Source organism: Poecile atricapillus, chromosome 3 (genome assembly GCF_030490865.1).
Source record: "Poecile atricapillus isolate bPoeAtr1 chromosome 3, bPoeAtr1.hap1, whole genome shotgun sequence".
NCBI classification, from domain to species: domain Eukaryota; kingdom Metazoa; phylum Chordata; class Aves; order Passeriformes; family Paridae; genus Poecile; species Poecile atricapillus.
In genome coordinates this window covers 94,658,856-94,677,666 of record NC_081251.1, presented here as the reverse complement: position 1 = coordinate 94,677,666, position 18,811 = coordinate 94,658,856, and the positions used below count along the sequence as shown (strand labels likewise).

At 40.1% G+C, this 18,811-nt stretch overlaps 1 protein-coding gene across 8 annotated transcripts in view; it reads left to right on the top strand.

Annotated features, from left to right (window-relative positions):
• The first annotated feature begins 9,249 nt into the window (after window positions 1–9,249).
• LOC131577816 (atrophin-1-like) overlaps window positions 9,250–18,811 on the top strand; it is a 54,918-nt gene continuing 45,356 nt past the window's right edge. For all 8 annotated transcript variants that reach the window (XR_009277291.1, XR_009277289.1, XR_009277292.1 and 5 more), the window contains exons 1-2: window positions 9,250–9,791; window positions 14,036–14,104. Coding sequence is in view for 3 of the 8 variants with exons in the window: in XM_058835966.1 (XP_058691949.1) it covers window positions 9,413–9,791; window positions 14,036–14,052 (396 nt within the window). In the remaining 5 variants the exon portion in view is untranslated. The remainder of the gene's footprint in view (window positions 9,792–14,035; window positions 14,105–18,811) is intronic.

Genomic DNA, 18,811 nt, shown 5'->3' with positions numbered 1-18,811 from the left:
GTTTCACCCACTCAGCCAGATGTGAGAACCTAACTCAGGTCTTTCTCTCCAGACCCAGTGCTCTTGTTGATGGGGATTTATTAAAAGGCCAAGCCCAAGATTAGAAGGGAAGTTTGGTGACATGAATGTCCTGATTCACAGCAACACTCAACTCCATATTACAGGTTAGATGGTTAAGTGGAAGATATGGGAATTTATTTTTACCATGCACAGCCTCCTTCTGTGGAGCTGGGCTTTAGTCCTACACTAGATATAACATGAGGAGAGCTGGGAAATGAGAGGGCTCCTTATTTACCATCTTTGTGAAGGTAACCTGATGATCTTCCTTTTATTCTGTTTCCCAGACTGCTGAAATGGATAGTATTTTATGCTTTAGGGTAAAATAGCTGAGATTCTCCAATTGAAATAATGGATAAAACTGTATTTTATTTTCATGTCTAGTTTTACATTGTACTCTTATGGGCCTTTTTTTTTGCTTTCTTGATGCATTATTATTTATTCTTGCTACTGAATGTGTGTATGGTAGTAGTATTTAGTAGCCTGAGTAAAGATTCTCGGTGTGTTTTTATTATATATACAAGAGTTTTATTACATATACAAGAGTTTTATACTGGGCTCTAAAAATGATGATAATATTTCAACTGCCAAATAAAAACCCAGATTCAGCACAGCAAATAAATACATGGCTAAATATGTCCCTGTCCAAAAGCCTTGCCTAACTAAAGACTTACTATTAACAAAATTCTCATATAGCCTCTATAAATATTATTTCTTATTTCTGTGGAATAGTATTTATTATAACACATTTGGGTTGAGAGCACCTATCAAGGTCTAACAAGGTCTCTTGTTAGAGAGACATTTTCTTAAATGTGTGGGCTGATCAGTTAATTAATTGCAGGTTTTTGGAGAAGAATAATTACTGTTATTTTTCTAAAAAACCCAAATGTTTAGAATTTTGGTAGATCCTGAATTTTTTCCCACAAAGGGAAAGTGTAGTTCAATATTATTTAATTTATTGGTTTTTTTTTTTCCTCATAAATTCAAAGCTGATCAAAGGAATATACGCTCTACCATCCCATTTTGAAGAGATGTTATGGAGGGGAAGGTAGCTTTCTTGTTAGTGAAGAAATATTTCTTGTCCTTGCATAAGCCAAGATTTTCTGCACTGTATCAGAAAAAAAATCAGATAAATCATCAGCTTCATGGCTGCAGCAGAAAGTACAGAAATATCAGTGTACCCAAAACAAGCCATGAATTCCCCACAGGGATAAATTGGCATAACTAATTTAATTTCATCACTCAAGGATTTGACTTGGGACAGTCTAGCTTGATATTTTTTTGTTGATGATTTGTTTTGTGATTAAAGTATCTGTATGAAGTGGAGAGAACATGTAACGTAGCAGACAATGCTTAAGTTCACCAGGTCTTTTTTTACAAGTGATTTGTGCTTTGTGCAAATGTGGATGTTTAGGCTCTATAAAATCTTCTCTAAAATTTCCTTAGTGGTCTGTGCAATCTCTTGAACTCAGGATGTAAATCAGCCACATGTTATGCAGTGAGTTCTTGCAGGGAAAAAAGGCTCTCACTGCAAGTGTGAGGTGCTCACTGTTTTCTTCGCAAAGCAGGGTCATTAAACTTGGACTCAAGTTGCTGGGGGTTGATTTAAAATTATTAAAGGTCACTATAATAAATATGATGATATGATATGATATGATATGATATGATATGATATGATATGATATGATATTCTACAACAAATATAATATAATTTATATTATGTTATAGATAATGTAATGTAATATATAAATTCATTTTTCCATAAATGTTCTGTATACTTAAAATATTCATGCAAATGTCTAAGCATTTGTTGGTTTTGTAGGTTTCATCACCAACTTGAATATATGTTCAAACAGTGGCCCTTTTGTAATTTTAAAATGCCTGTTGTACTTATTTCTACAAACAAATAAGGTGCTATAAAAGCAACATTCCCGGCCACAGTCCTGCTGCTCAGGATGTCCCTGGGCACTGATGCAGCTTCTCCCCCTCCATGGGAGTTCCTACCACAGCATATTGGCAGGACAGACCTCTAATGGACCTTCTCTCTAAACTCATTCCTGTGTAACAGAGGGACTTCAAGCATCCTTTGGTTCCCTGACAAAATCTATTCATTGAGTCTTACTTATTTGTGCATGTGCCTGCCCTAGAGAGGTTCTTACAAAACCCAGGGGGTTGTGATCACCCTTCTTCTGTGATCTATCCTAGCCAAGCCCCATCCATGTCTCTCCCAGCATCTGCTGCACACCTCCCAGAGCTCCACAGGAGGCCTGTTGGGTGAAATTCAGCACACTCAGGAGATGAGATGAGATGAAATGAGCTAATTGTCACTAACTTTGATCATCATGGTGACTGTTAGCACCATGACTGCCTACCAGCAGAGTCATCTGTTTTACAAATCCCCTCTTCTGTCACTATTACAATCTTTGCCCTCGACTCTCAGTTTCAATTCATTTTGTCCCCAATTCCCTTTTCACTTCCTTATGTGAATTCTCAGACTCCAGTTCAGCTGCAATTATGAAAAGAGTTGAGCTTTTAGTCCAAGTTCTCAAAGACCTTTGGCCTAACACCCATATACACATATGTGATAAGACATAAATATCCTGCAAGGTAAGAGAGATGAGCATTTTCTTGTGGTTGTCCTTCCTTCTACTACTGCTTGGATTATTTTAGACTTCACATGTATACCTTATTCTCTCTGTGATCTGTGAGGGCACATTTCCATCGATGTAAGCATGAAATCAGTGGCAGGGTTAGAGCAAGCCCTAATTATATTACAGTTTAATAGGGAAACAGATCATGTCAAGTGGGAGGTCAGCAGCATATTTTTGGAGCACATCTCAAAGTTCACCCAGTACACATCCTTTCCTTAAACTGGAATATTTATAGTTCGTTTGTTTTACACTGGAAATATTCCATCTGTGAGCTCCTCCTAAGGGACTCCTCCTCCTTTTCAAACTCTCCTGTGATGGACTAGAATGGGAGCTCTAGAATGGACTAGCTTTAGGAACCTAAGGCGAGCAAATCCCAAGCTCCTTTACACAAAACCCTTTCCCAAGGCTATCAAACACCCTGGCACCCAGACCCTGTACGTGCCACAATAAGCAACCTTCATATTCCTATGCATTCGAAGTTCATTGCTGCATGGGTGCTCATATACATCTTTACCCAGTTAGAAGCCTTCCTCAGAACAGTGTTCAGTGGGTTCCTGATATTAAATCTTTCCCTAGGTCCTCCAAAGTATGTGTTTTCTGATGGTGCCCATCCTATGCAGGGGGAGTGAGCAACTGCATGGTGTAATCATGCCTTTCAAAGACCAGGTGCCTTTTCAGGCACTTGCTTTAAAGGATTGAGAAAAGGGCTATGTTTCTGATCCTAAAAAAATGCTTGTGTAAAATCTTGGAGCAGCCCTGGGAGCAAGAATCAGAAGGAAGAGTGTCCTCCTCCTGAGCCAACTATCCTCTCTCTATTTTCTGTATGGCCTCAGCAAGGAGCATGGAAGACTCTCCTGTCCCCACTTAGAGCCTGGTAGCTCAGGTAACCTCCCAGATCAATGGAAGTAAGAGATTAAACCTTGTCAGGCAGCCACTGGAATTGTACCTGGCTTTTACATATCCCTACCAGATGCTTAAAGGAAGCAGCACCCTCTCATCCTTCCACCAGCATTTGCAAGAAAGGAGTGATGCCTTGCTAAACTAAAAAGAAGAGGCCAAGGCACAGGCAGGGATCTCAGGTTTATGTCTCTCAAGAGGACAGAGATGCCTCCCTACAACACAAGGGGAAAGTGGTCCCCCATCTCCTGCTGGGGAGGCTGAGCTGCTCCCTGCACGCCTCGTTGGCTGATTTGGGAACCACTTCAAGGGGCTGAAGTCTTCCAGCTGAGAATCAAGTCATGTAAGACAGAGGATGTAGAGTCAGGTATTGCTGTGACTGGATTTTGGGAACTCTCCCTGGATTTTGGCTCCTGAGCCTCTCCAGTTAGTTTCCACTATACAGTTAAGAACAGTAATTATTAACAAGGTGGGAGAAACCAATGTTTTCTACTGTAATGATCCAAGTGCCCCATGACCAGGGGAAACTCTCTTTTATTAAAAAAAACAGGTGAGTAAATGTTCAGAGAGAAGAAAGTCTCAATACTTTCACAAACATCTATTTTGAACTTGTAATGTGACAGAGCTGTGATGTGAACATTTTAATTAATGAGTGATTTAGCAAAGCCCAGTACCACTGGTAAACAAAATACGTATTTCCATATCAAAGTAAAATAGTGTTCAGAGTTTTTCTGAAAACAATAAACTTATGCTGACAATTGAATGAAATGTACACATCAAATAAAAAGTTCATCTCTTCTTATAAACATGCCACCTTATTCTGAAATAACTATATTAATCTCAGCTGATACTCAAAGTGTTAAAGAATCAATTTCTCTTTCCTGCTAGAAAAGAAAGCCACTCATGCAGGTAATCACAGTGTTGGAAGGTTTCATTTTGTTGAGTAAAAATTTGTTTTATAAGCTACTTTGCCTATCAAATGACAGTAAGTCCCTTGACATAAATACCGTTGCAATTTTATTACATGAATGAGTGATTACTAGTTTGGGGTTTTTCTTTACTCTAAACAAGTGAAAGAATTTGGAAATCCTGACCTGAAAGGGTTTCACACATGCTTAATTTTAATTGTGCATGTAATCCCAGTGAGTTCAGTACAACTCATATGCTTAAATTTAAGCATGTGCATAGGTGTCAGCAGGACGGGGCTTTAATATAGCACAAAATCTAATGTCTGTTTTTTCAGTGTTAAAATTTATTTTTCTAAGAGAAGTCGTTCTGTGAATCAAATTATAAAGATAAATCTGTAAATAATATACATTTAAACTGAGACATATATTAATATATTTAACATTTCTAAGTATAACTATTACAATATATAACATTTCTGAAAAGTACTGAGTCACATGAAGGACCTGACATGTGACATCATAGAATAAACCCTTGGCAGGAGGGTTACTGAGAGCCAGGTAAGAATGGGCTGAAATTATTTTCATTGCTGTTGGCCTGGGTATGTACTTCCAACTCTTTACTCCTGCTGCTTCAGAGTAACATATTATCAATTATCACCAAAATATCTATCTACATTACAGAAACATTGGGTTTTGTTACAATATATATACTGTGAAATGCACCAAAAAATTACTATCAGCTATTTTTCCTGTATCTTATAAAATAAGCCAAGTCTTGATAGACCTGTTTACTTTTATATGCTTTCTACAACCATAATGATTTTCTGTTCTGTACTGAATAATTGTCTGTGAACGTTTTGTTTTGGGAGCTCAGCTTGAACAACAAGTTAACAACAGCAAAACCCAACCAACCAGTAAGGGCAAGCAGTACTTGCAAGATGTTATCAGTTACTTCCAGAAAATGCCCCTTGGTGCCTATTTCACTCTGCTATTTTAAGTTAATTTGAAAAGCTTTGACAAGGAACAAAGGTGAAATACTTGGAATTTGCACAGGTTGCAAAGAAGAATGTGAAATAAATGTTACAAATAAATAGTAGTTTCCCCAAGAAGAAAAAAGTTGGGGCATGGGTACAGCTTCTCTGAACATCATTAAAAGAAGACAACTCTTGCTAAGTGGGAAAGAAGAGATGGAAATGCAGAGTATTGCAGAGGTGTTGCTTTCAAGACTACTTTATTAGGGGACTCCAGGTAGGTATAGAGCTGAGCAGAACAGTGTTCCAAAGACCTCCTGTTGAGTTACTCTAAGGAATAATACCTGAAGTACAGGAACCTGCTCTGGTAATACCAGAATACATTTTAGCAATCTGAGCTGAGGGCTGAACTTTGGTAGTTAGGGATATTGGTAATTAAAAGTGGTGAAAATAGATGTAAATCCAGTGGCACTGCATGCTACGGAGGTGGATGTTTGTAGTTATAAAACTGTGGTCCTGGATGAGCTTATAGCAAAATCAGATTAAATTTAAGACTGCTAAATTTTGCTGTGGGAATTTATTTCTGTTGATAGGGCTTGGATTGTTCTGTTTATGTTTTGTTTGGGTTCTGCTGGCTGATTTTATCAACATTGTTAAATACATTCATGCTGGTCATTGTAGTAGCAGCTGGAATGCAAAGCTATCTCCACCAAGCCATCCCTTAGTAAGTAAGAGGTGGCCAAACTGAAGGAACCAGATTTAGAGTTTGCCCATTGTCATGCACCATGAAAACCATACCAGAGAAAACAGAAAACCTCCAAGTCCTGACTCTCCTGGCAAATGGGGAATGTTGTAAGTACAAGGTACTGCAGCAAACCTTTCCTCCTCCAGCTTTCCTCAGCCACAGAAAACATTTTTTCCCATTTCTGGTCCTCATCCAGCTCTGAGAGTCAGTGACGATAATCAGAGCATGCCAAGCATCTGACCTCAGCAAATTTTTTTGTGAAATAAAGAACCCAGTGTGATGTGCAATTTTCTTCTGAATTCTTCAGATATGTCTCCTGGAATACATTCTTCCTGCTAACAGTTCTGCTATCAGCACTGTTTTCTGCATTTGAACCCTCTCCCCTACTCTTATTACTGTGGCATTTTATAAGGAAGTTGTTAACAGGTTATTTTCCACTCTGGTACTCTAGCAAATTGTAGTGGGTTTGAGTTGGTATTTCAAAATTAGCTTTCTACCTTCACAACTAATCCTCGTGGAACGTATGAAACCAGTGATGTTCTAGGTGCTCAGCACATTACTGAATTAGGCCTCATCGGAAGGATATCCAGCCAAAGTTGACAAACTTATAAATACAAACTGACCCAGTTTCAATCAAGGATCTACCTGTATGCAAACAAACAAACTGAGTCAGAAAAAAAACAAAACCTATTTCTCAAATTACTTTTAAAAATCCTGAGAAGTCAATAATTTCTGGAAATTTCAGGAAACACTTCAAACAAGTCTTGACCACCAAGATTTTGTTTATTTTTGGTTTTTTTTCATATTGCTAGTACATTCTGTAGTTACCGTTTCTGCTATTTATCCAGAACATATTCATTATAATTCTTCTGCTTGGTTTTTATCACTAGCCTGCACAGATACTTTAATTACAGAGAAAAGATATCGCATTGTGGTAGCAGCACTCAATTTTGCTGTATCCTTTTCTTCTCTTGTGCTATTCCCATACACATGGTTCAAAGCACTTGTGAGATGATCTCTTTTTTTGTTGTTGTTGTTGTTTCATTTTGATCTCGTTTTCCTGGTTGAGAGGATGTGTGTCACTTGTGTTTTGAAATGAACTCTGGTAAATACAGCCGCTTCTTGTAAAGATCACTGCTCCCCTTTGAGCACAACTCTGCCATAAATATGCAAGTGGGAAGAAAACTATGAAGAACTTGTTGTGTGAACTACCCACGGGCTCGGTCTTCTCCTTGTTACAGCCCTGCTTCTGGATCGCTCCCCACAGGGCACACGACACCTCCCAGCCGTGCGAGACACCGAGTGCCAAAGAAGGGTAATTGTGTTATAAGACTTTTTAATTCCCCAACTTACTTCAGCTGTTATCAGCAGCTGGTTACTTCAGCTGGCTGATATGCCTCGGTGTCCTGTAAACATTCGGTCTAGTGCTGTGCATTACTCATAGTTGGAAAATCACTTTGACTCCTGTAGCATAATTATGTTAATGTCAAATGAGTCACAGGGAAACAGAAAACTTTTATCAGAGCTGCACCTCAGTGCCAGTTTCTGAGTGCTCCTGTTGGCATGACAGAAGTAGGTTAGGGGATTTAGGGGAAAAAAACAACTTTCATTTAATGAGTGATATGAAATTATGATAATAATTACTCACAAGGAAGCTTAAGTGACAATCAAACTTAGATTCACTGAAAAATAAAATTGGTAAGAGAATAGCCTGCCTGATCATTTATAAGAGCAAGAATGAAAAATACTGAATTTTCAAACAATTACTTTTCCAAGAAAACTTCAGATCTCTTTTACACATAAACAGCTTTTCACTTTCATTACTTAGTTTCAATGGCAGTGATTTATTTAAATTGACATTTTAATTAGATTGTATTTCAGAGCCAACCTCCTCTGATACTTTATTGATTAACCTCTTTCTTGGTTTAGTTAATGCTAGTGATCAGCTAGGAAAAAAACCAAAACAACACCCTTCATCTCATGTTTGGATCATAATGCAAAGAGCCAGAAGTCCTTCAACAAGCTAAAAGTTCTTGTAACATATCTTGTTCCCAGCTTAAAGCAGACAAATGGCCCATGAGAGCAGAATTTGTTCCAGAGTTTAAAGACAGGGGGACAAACATCTGTGGCACACTGGCTATCTCAGGGCTAAGCTGCAGCACTTCTTTTCTTCTGGAAGTTACAAGTTCCTCTGGTATTTGCCTACCAGTATTGTACATGCTCAAACATATATCAATATTCCCACATGCCATCCCGATGAATAGGATATACCATCTGAATGCAAAGGGAAGCTTTTTTTTCCCCAGATGGCTGAAACATCATTGTCAGGACACAAGAGTTTTAGCATTCTGACAGATTCCACTGCACTATTCAATAGAAAGGCTCAAAAGTAAGCAAAAGGCAAAAGCTGAATTGAAAATCATAACCACATAATTTTAGTCAGGAAAAAAAAAATCACCTAGGTCAATGTAATAAAAATCTCTTACTGATTTTTAACTGCATTTCCATTAATGTTCTATTTGAGAGGGAGACAAGACTTACATTTCTCTGGGAGCTCCATCCCTCTGACAATTTCCCCTTCATCTGCTGAGTTCTCATCTCATGTCTTTTCTGAGTTCCCTCCACTTATCCTAGAAACTGTTAATAAATGAAATCTCACATGTCCTATAAGAAACCAACTGTTGTTACTAAATTGAGTGGGAATATAAGGTCATGCCATAGGTGACTAAGTATCCCCCATATTTCCCTACGAGCCATGATCTAAATATGATGGTACAGCATCATCTCGACCTTATAATGAGTGAGGGGCTTTATTTCAGAGCACATCCCCGACCCAGAGATAACCTACTATGGACAACACCTGTAGTTTGAAGCCCTCAGCTCCTGGCTGAGTGAAAAATGTTTTATTACGTCAAACAGCTAAACACATTAGCAAAAAGCCTTTACTTGTTTGGTTCCCCTGTGTTTCGCGTGGGAACGTACAGGAAACACATCAAGGCATTCTTTCTTTGTAAATTAGCATCGTTTTATTAGCGATGTGCGTTTGTGGCTTGTCCCACGGAGGCGGCCAGCCGCTGGCCGTGCGCTGCGGCTGCCGCTGCCCTGGGGCAGGACCCGGCGTTTCCCTTCTCGCCGGGCCCGCCAGGCTCGGCGCTGCGGGGAAGCGCAGGCTCAGAGCCGGGGATGGAGAGAACCGCTCCGGGCCACACGCGGGGAGCATCACCCGGGCCCGGGCACACCCCGGGCTGCGCTCGGACCCGCACCCCGGCACCGGCCCGGCGGGGCCGCTCTCCCCGGCAGCCCCGGGCGGTGCGGGGAGTGCGGGGCACAGCCCGGCAGCCCCGCGCCCCCCCGGCCCCGCAGCTGCGCCCGTCCGTCAGCGCCGCCCCCCCGGGCGGGGCCGCCCGGCGCTGCCCCTTTAAGGCAGCGCAGCCCCGCGCGCATTCCAGCGGCCGCGTCACCGTTCCGGGAAGCGGGTGGCGTCACCCCGCCATCCCTCCCGCTGTCCATCCCGCGGCGGCGGGGCGGGCCCCGGGGAACAAAGGCGGGATAAAAATAGAAGGTGAGAGAGCGCGGGGAGCGCCGTGCCCGCCGGGCGGGGCCGCGCTCGCGTCGACGGTGACGTCACGGCGCGGGCGCGCGCCTGCGCGGCCCCGCGCGGCTATTGATAGGCGCCGCCGGTGGGAGCCGGCCGCGGTGACGTCACGCGGGGCTACGCGTGCGGCGTCATGTCACGTGCGGAGCGCGGGCGCCGCGGCCCCCTCAGGATGGAGAGGGTGAGGGGCCGCCTCCCGGGACTGCGGGATCCCGGGACCTGCGGGTGTGCCGGCAGCTCCCGGGGACCGACGGCTCTCGGGAGCCGGTGCGTTCCTTGTGTCGTGCCGTGGATTCGCCTTTATTTGGCACCAGCAAGGGAGAGGCTGCTAAACGTGCCTTTGCGGGGTGCTGAGTGAAAGGATAAGTCCGTATGGCACTGCGAGCGAGGGCAAACAGCAGAGCGTGCTGCTCTCGCTCCGTGCTGGGCCGTTCTCCCAGTAAAGAAAAGCAACGCATTACCCCGGGGAATGGTTTCTACGCCCGCTGGAACATGACATTCCCCACAATTAATTATTACGTAAGTACCGTGTCAAGGATGCCATTGATATTACGGTCGTTCTCTCAACTACAGCAATGACAACAGTAGCTCATATCTAGAATATTAAAAGGATGCTGGTTCATTTCTGTTCCATTTGCCAAGCCCGCCTCTTGAGAGCAGCCCTAGGATGTTCCGTAGCCTTTGTGGTCATGGGCTCTGTGAAAGGCTGAAGCCTGGGATTGTTTACAGTCCCCTGCTGGAGCTGGCCTTGTCTTTTTCCTAAGAATCAGATAATGTGAAAGGATACTGGGCCACGTGTGTAAGCTTTTAATAGTAGTATTTGCTGGACAAGGCTTACACACTCTTTACTGTAACTCTTTGTATTTCACTACTGGATATTAAAAAGCTGCTGGGTCCTCTTTGATCCCTTCTGAATGGGGGTTGGGGGAGTTTGTGGTTTGTGGTTGGTTGGTTGGTTTGGTTGGGGAGTTTTTGTGAAATTGTTCATAAAACCAGTGCCTGTCTTGTATGTCTCCCAAAGCTGTTGCTTTATCTAGACAGACCAGACAGCAAGTAGGTCTCTGGTTTGGGATGGCATCTTCCCAAACTGTTCACGTTCAAAGAAAATGTGGTAGACCATGTGGAACACAGAACTGTACCATCAACAAATAACTTCTGATGCACTAGTCACTGTGAAGAAGTGAAAGATCTATAAAACATTCACTGAGTTACACAATAAGCACCAAAGAAAACACCAAATAAAGCACCAAATAGAGGTCCTTGTGAAGGAGCTGTAAAGTAGGTTGAAATTTCCAGAAGGCAAAACTGAGTGTGCCAAGTTCTCTCCCCATAGGGCTGATGTGTCTGCATCAGCATGCTCTCACCTGTCGCCCTGAGAATCAGACCTTTCAATATTATTTTCATTATTTTTAACCACTTTCCCAGGAAGGTAACTATAAACAGGTGTTTATACATTCCATTAAAGATATGCCTTTGGATGGACATCTCTCATGGCCACTGTGGTTGAGAAAGTAGTAACCTGACTATCCAATCCCTGGTCATTGTCAAAAACCTATAAATACTGAAAGAACAAAGCAACTTCTTTTTTCACCACACTTTGAGCTGCGTCTGTATGAATCATTTCATGTCCGACAGTGACACTCACCCTTAAGTTTGGGGTTTTTTTATTTGAAAGATAAAAGTGTTGAACTAAATATAGACTAAACTAATCTGAACCAAGTCTAAACCTGGGATATTTTCATTCCACAGGTTAACCAAACAGTTAATTTGGGATTATTCCCAAGTGGTTTTGAGTAGGCTTAGCCAAAGTCTCGACTGGAAAATTGAAGGAAGTTCAGCCCTTTTTGTGTGCCAGTGCACTGTTCAATGTTAGCAGTCCCTCTTTTTCAGCCTTTCTTTGTGACACAGTGGCATCTGTTTGTGAAGGTTGCGTGTGCCATTTCAAGGGCTTTGTTGTGCAGTGTAGTGACGGCATGGGGCATGGCAAACCTGAGCTGAATTCTGCTGTCCCAGAGCATTCCAAGGGAGGACGGCGTGGTTATTTGGTGTGTCTTTTATTAGACTGAGTCATAGAGAGGAAGAGAGAAGTGGGCAAGCTTTCAGGAATACAAGCCTTTCTTCTTCAGCTGCCTTAAAAAAGAAATTCTGGAAAACTGTATCAGTAAATTTGTGCTGTTCTTGAAATTGCATTCTCCATCAAAAACCTGGATTACTCATTATCTTCTAGAAATGTAATAACTGCGAGGTTTCCACTGAGGTGTTCCTGGTTACATGCTGCTAGGGACACACCTGTCAAACAGAACTGTGTTTGGACCCATAAATGTGTAGTTGCACAGATAACTGCTCAAAGTGCAGCAATCAGCCCTGGGATATGTTGTCTGGAGATTACACTGCATCTCCTCTGAAGGAGGAATTTGCAATGCTTACCTCACCATTTAGTCACCTGGATGACTGTATGCTGACAATAAAACAGGCTTCTGAATGAGCCACCAGAATATCATTGCAAAGCTTACTGTAACCTGAAGAGAAAATCTGTACTGGTTGTACATCTCTGCAGTGGTGTACTAGCCTATGCTAGAACCTCCCTGCAAAATAGTTAAATAATCTTCTTAACCTAGAAAAAAAACGTTCTGTGGTTTGAACTGAAGCTTTCCTGGAATTTTCCATGTGCCCTTCATGGCTTTGAGGTGGTGCCCCCTATCAGAAACAACCTTACAGGAAATCTGTGAACACTGAGCAGTATCAGCCTGTGTGTGAGCCTTGCATAATAAATGCCCTCGATTGCAGAGCTATGGATTCTACTCATTCCCATCCCAGAATGTGAGGCTCAATGTACTGAGTGTCCTCATGGAAGTTACTGGGATGAGCCCAAACAGGGATGGAATGGCTCCTACAAGCTGAAGGACAGAAATGGCCTGTCAGCAGCAGAAGAATATTTTTACTAAGCAATCCAAGTGGACTAATAGAGTAGCTCCAAAACGTAAGCTCAGAGTTTAACTTTTTTAACCCAGGTGGGCACTTAAAAACTGTGGTTTCAGCAGAAACATAAATTTGGCAACTAATTTTGTCCTCTCATCAGCCCTTTGCTTTCACACTGGTAATAATTAACAGCTGTTCCTCAAGTTCCCTGATGGCCCCTCTTCACTTCTAAGTGTCAATTACCCTTTTATCTGAAAACATCTAGCTTTTTATTATAATCAAGGCATTCTAATTCTTGTGAGACTTATGAAGGTCCACATACATTTGACAGATCTATTGATCTTAATTTAAAATAGGCACCATATATTTTCTGTTGCCTTCTATGTCTGGAAACCATTTTTCAGGGCAGACTAGAAGAAGTTTCTGGTGGAAGCTGGATTCCCTGACTCAACAGGGCTCTTTGTTTTCAAGGAATAGAAATAAAGAGGATCTCTTTTGACTTTCCTTTAATTATAAGCCTGAGGGCAGAGGGAAAGGAGGAGCAATTTCTGTTTCTCAGTATGATGTTTGTGATTTAGTTCTGCCTGGAGGAGTTGCTGTTTTGTTGCAAAATGATAATTGAGCCTTTCCTGTGGCTGTAGAGGAGATTTGGCAGTATTGCACTCACGATTTGTAGGAGCTCTCCAAAAAGTTAATTGGGAGTTTCTTCTGTGACTTGAACATGCTACTCTCCTTCACAATCCTAAGGATTTCCTTGTGGTATGATCCAGGGCTGAATGTCAAGTCAGTTCTTGCAGTCTGGCGTTTTTATTCTGGAGAAAACATGTTGCATTTGAAATGTATTTGAGATACCATTTTCTCATTAGATGGTTACGTTATACAAGGTGGAGAACGGCAGTTACCCTTAGAGCTATTTATTACAGTCATGGCTCTGGATCTAATGAAGGAGGATGGGAGTCAAGAAGGGACATGACAGAAGTTTTTGTAGAAGTGGGGATAATCTGGATGGTGAAGGTATATGAGAACATTAATGTTTAAAAAAAGATTTTATAAAGTGTGTTCTGCAGTTAATAGCAGTTCTGCTGTTACTTATGAACAGCCCTTGATCAGGCATAGGCACTAAGTCAGTATCTTGTCCTTTTTTTCATGGGAGTCTCCTGTGTCTAGCAGCACCAAAGAATTAATGGCTTTTTGGGAAATAAAGGAATTACTTTATCTCATTCCTTGGCTGATAACATCCTTTCTCTGAGGAAAGCAGAATTGTCAGTGATCATAATGATTCCTCTTTTCAGGTAGAGAAGAGGAATAAAGATGTGAGTGAGAAATTTAGGACATGTGGAGTCTGCCACGAGGTGTTTTGGGTAAGTTGTTCAGTGCTTTCTGACAAAGACAGAAGGTGTATCATGCTCACCAGAGCAACGTGATGAGCATAATGTTAAGGCTGTTAATCATGTAAGTATCTGAGGGAATTAGAAATTGCACATTAAAGGTGTTACCTGTCTGTTTTGACTGTTGCCTACTTTCTGCAGAACTGCTACTGCAGCATCTTTATGAACTGAAATAAAGTAGCTTTTCACATATTCTGCAGTAGTCTACTAGTCTCACAAATGTATTTATCCCATTTATGTCATTTGTTATATGACTGAAAATTTGGATAACTTAGCAAAAAAGGTGCCTTTTTATGTCTTTCTTAAACCTTGGTAAGAATTCAAAGCATTCAGCTGTAACAAATTTTCTGATGGCTTACTGTGAATTAATCAAAGTTTAATTCATATGATAAGGCCATCATAGCTCTTTATGTAATATGAGACAATTTCATAAGTCTGTTAATTTCTAATTGACATTTTGTCACTTGACCTAACCTGTGCTAAATGTCTGTGCAGGATTGTTACCTGTTAGTGTTTGTCATGACAGGATGAATTACAGAATTTATGAACTTTTTCTTTTTCCTACAAAACTACTGTTTACCAACAGTGCAACTTGAAAACTTACATTAAATATGGCTTTCAAAATTCAGAAATAGATTAACCCCTTTTTCTCTGTTCTCCCTTGTAATCCTTCCTGTCCTCACTCTCACCCACCTCAGTCTCCACCCTTAGATCAAAGTTTCCAAGAGTAGAAAGTCAAAATGTTTCACATAAATCTCCTCGATGCAGCTCAGGCTCTTTGAAACTTCTGTTCTCTTCTGTTTATTTCTTCCAAAATTTCTTGTTGCTTCCTCTGTATCTACCAGGTCCTTCTTCTTTTTCTTTTTCTTTTTTTTCTTTTAATTTTTTCAGGAGTGTGTTACTTGCCTTTATCTAGGACTGTAAGTGAACTGGAACTCTGGTGTTCAACTGTTACTTTAAAAATGTGGATAACTTTATTAGGTTCACAAAGAAACATCTGTGGTATACTGTAAATCACAAAGAGAAATACATTTTGCAAAGCAGGCACATTTGTGTAAAGACATTTAAAATAAGCTAACCTCATTGTTTTCCCGTAAGGCTTCTGCTTTTGTAACTGTGTAGGTTTGTAAATTCTTTGGAATTTGTCTTTTGCCTTGGAATGCCTAACTAAATGGGAGATGTTGAAAATGGACTCAGTAGATCATGACTACCATTTTGGAACTTCCATAAACAACTGTGCACTGTGGAACATTTCTCTAGTGAGCACAATGCTTAGCAGAAATCCTAAATCCTAAATCATTCAGTTGAAAGCACAGCGGAAGCAAAACCAATGCATGAACACATATCATGGCAATAGACTTAAATGTTATTGGAAGTTGCCCTATGAGAATTTAATCTTCAATTTTGTTGACTTTTCTGCATTTTTAGATATTAAAATATCTTTTTAATTGAATGATTCTGAGATGGTATCTTCTTTCTGCCCTATATTTAGAAGCAATGAGGGTAAGGTAAAGTTGTTTTGCAAGTGGGGCATCACCCTGTCCCTGTGGAGCTCAGTGACATATCTTGCTAACTGAAGTGATGCATTACTGGGTGTGTAGGTTTTTTGGGTGGCAGAGTTTGTTCCTTGGTTTCCTTTCTTCACACAGATTGATTGTTATGTCTATGTTGTTGTAAAAGCAGGGTGTTCTAAGGCTTTCTAATTACTTTATATCTAACTTGGCTTACTTTCTGGAACTGAGAGATTTCCTACAAAAGCTTGGTTCCTCCCTCATCCAAGTAACATCACAGAATTACTTTTGAAAAAGCATTTCAGTGCTACCACATGCCTAATTATAAGCTGACTTTTTTAGGCTTTTAAACTTGATTTGTGTTACAAAAATGAAATTATTTTTAAGGATCAAGTTGCATATTGCTTAAATGTTGATCAAAACTCTACAAAACACTTACTTTGATTTAATTTTCATATAATCTCTAGTTTTCTTAGCATTTAACAATAACTTGTCATGGTAGTTTATATACTAAAAGCCCTTTGTAATCTGGAAGAAATCTGATTTTTTTAACCTTTCTGCTACACTAAACAGACTTAAAATTAAGACTGATTTTGCTTTAACTTCTCTGATTTAGATTGCTTTTAATAGCCATGGTTACAGTGTAGTGCTCTTGCTACCTCCCAGGCAGTTATGCTGTCTTTACTGCAGTCTTTGTAAGGGCTTGAAAATAGAGATAAAGAAAGCCAGGTTTTATTCTTTCACTTCTTGAGAACTGCTGGAGAGTTTTGTTGTTTCATGATTGCTGTTCTTTTTAAATGGTAAGTTATTTTGCACTGAGAAGAAATAGTTTGCAGCTGTTAAAAGTAAGAGTGCGTCTGTAATAAGGGTTATTATGATTAATTTTTATTCTTCTTGTCAGTTCTCTGAAAAATATAATTTCAAATCTAAAAAGACACAGGCTTGTTTACTTAACGATCCCGTAGAATATATTCCTGTGTTGCTGAGATCAGTAATAACAGGATGAGGTAAGAATGGATTATTCAAGATAAGATTTTGAAGTTCATTGAGAGTTTTAGCACTAGTGGATGATATTTTGTGCCAAATGAAGTAGAAATTAGCATTTATTTCGGAATGAATTCATGTGATGCTGAATTTTCTGGTAAGGTCTGTTTTCACTCGACTTGGAATAGGAGGATTATCTGTTGACATAAGTATTTAAACCAAACTGGTGTGAATACAAACCAGATGTTTCTTGGGAGCATTTTTATAGTACATTTGAACCATAAAACAAGGTGACACTGTTTTTTAATCAGTATTCCTTATTGTGTGTTGAGGAAATGTGTGTTCTAAGTGTTACTTTGTTATTTCTAAGTGGACAAGAATCTGCAATCTTGTACATCATTAAGTGCTGCAATGAAAATCTGGATACAGAATAGAATGACCCTCTGTATAAAAGAAAATAAATTCATGTTTGATTTAGATCTTTAACACAAATAAGAACTCCTTTGAAATTATTTTTTGAAATAATTTTAAAGGCTTGGTTAAATCTTCATTTCCATATCCATTCTCACTGAGCACACAAGATGCTTAGCAAGTAGCTTGTGACATTTAACAATGAATCTAGGACTGAAAAACATGTTAGTATTTTGGAAGTGTTCCACACTTAGTTGCATTGATTCAGGAGTACCTTTGTGTTATAAAACTTTCACTGTCCCATCAATTTCTTCTTGCAAACTCTCCAAGTGGAGATAACCTGTGTCCCAGTCTTACAGGCTCTTCTCCCCTTTTGAACGTGCCACACAAGGCCAGGGCAGAGGTGGGACATAATGGTGTTGGAATGTGTTAATGCCATAAGTGTAGATTTATATTATTTCAATATTATATTATAACAGCAGCAAGGAATGTTATTTGGACTTGTTTTTACTTTCTTATTTCATACACATACACACACACACACAGGAGTCAATGTTCCTCAAAGATGAGCTTGGCAGTTTCTGGTTAATTGCATTCTCTAGCATTTTGTAACTAATATTTTATTATGATGATGTTCTTTTTTAAAAAAGACCTACAATTTGGACAGTTAATTCCTGTAAACTGTCCCTTTAATGTGTTGTAACGTTAACTCTTGAATCATTCAGTCACAAGAGTTTTGGTGTTTATAGTATTGGGAAGATGACTTGTGTGGTCTTTGCCTAGTTTTGCTAAATACTTCATTCATCAAAGAGCATTTCTCTCTGCATTGAAGTAAATTAAAGGAGAGACTTCATGCAGAGGAAGAAATATTTCCTACTCCTTCTTCAGGTCTCCTTTTGTTTTCATTGCATGAAACAATATACAGAGAACATGCTGAAAGCCACTGTACCTTTTTTGGGTATCTCCAGATAGTTTTTTTCCAAACCTTTGTGGTTTATGGAGAACCCTTATTACATCTGACACTGGAAATACAGTCAGTCCTTTTCTGAAGTACACTGTTGATGCCTGTTCCATCTCATTGTGCACGTGGAGAGATCCCAAAGTTAGAAATAAGTTTGTAGTAGCCATATGTCATAGCAGTGTGTCTAGTTTGGGTCTTTGAGGTACAGCTGGAATATATAGACAATATAAAAGCTCATATTGCATTGTAACTGGCAAGTTATGGTTCTCTGCCTCCATCGTTTACTAAACATGTAAAGTAGTCTTAACCTATTTGATTTAGCTAAATTTGAAAAGAATATAAACTGGCCATAAAAATGTAATTGCAGCTTGATCCTGTACACTGAACTAGAGATACAGTAGTTCAAAATGCAGTTGGCATTTAGGTGCTTGTATAGCTTTATAGTGCAGTTCAGCTGCACAGAGGGTGTGTTCATTTAGCAAAGGGTTCAGGCTGCTTCTTGTTTAGGTCTGTTCACACATTTTTTCCCCTCTATTTGTTGGTGTTAACTCTTTGCAGAAAGGCAAGAGTGTGTTAAACAGCATCAGTTTGTTGTGTGAAAAGACCATCGGTATTAGTAGATGCACTAACAGGTCTCTAACAGTAACAAGGGTTTCTAGCAGTGTTTGCAAAGCCTAACTCTATAAACTCTGACCAACATAAAGCTGAAACAGCTGCCAGATTTACTGGCAATTAACTCTGTTTGTGAGTGCCCACAAGTCTGGGAATCTGGCTGTTTGCAGACGATGTGTTAGTTTGGGAACTTTAGTCATA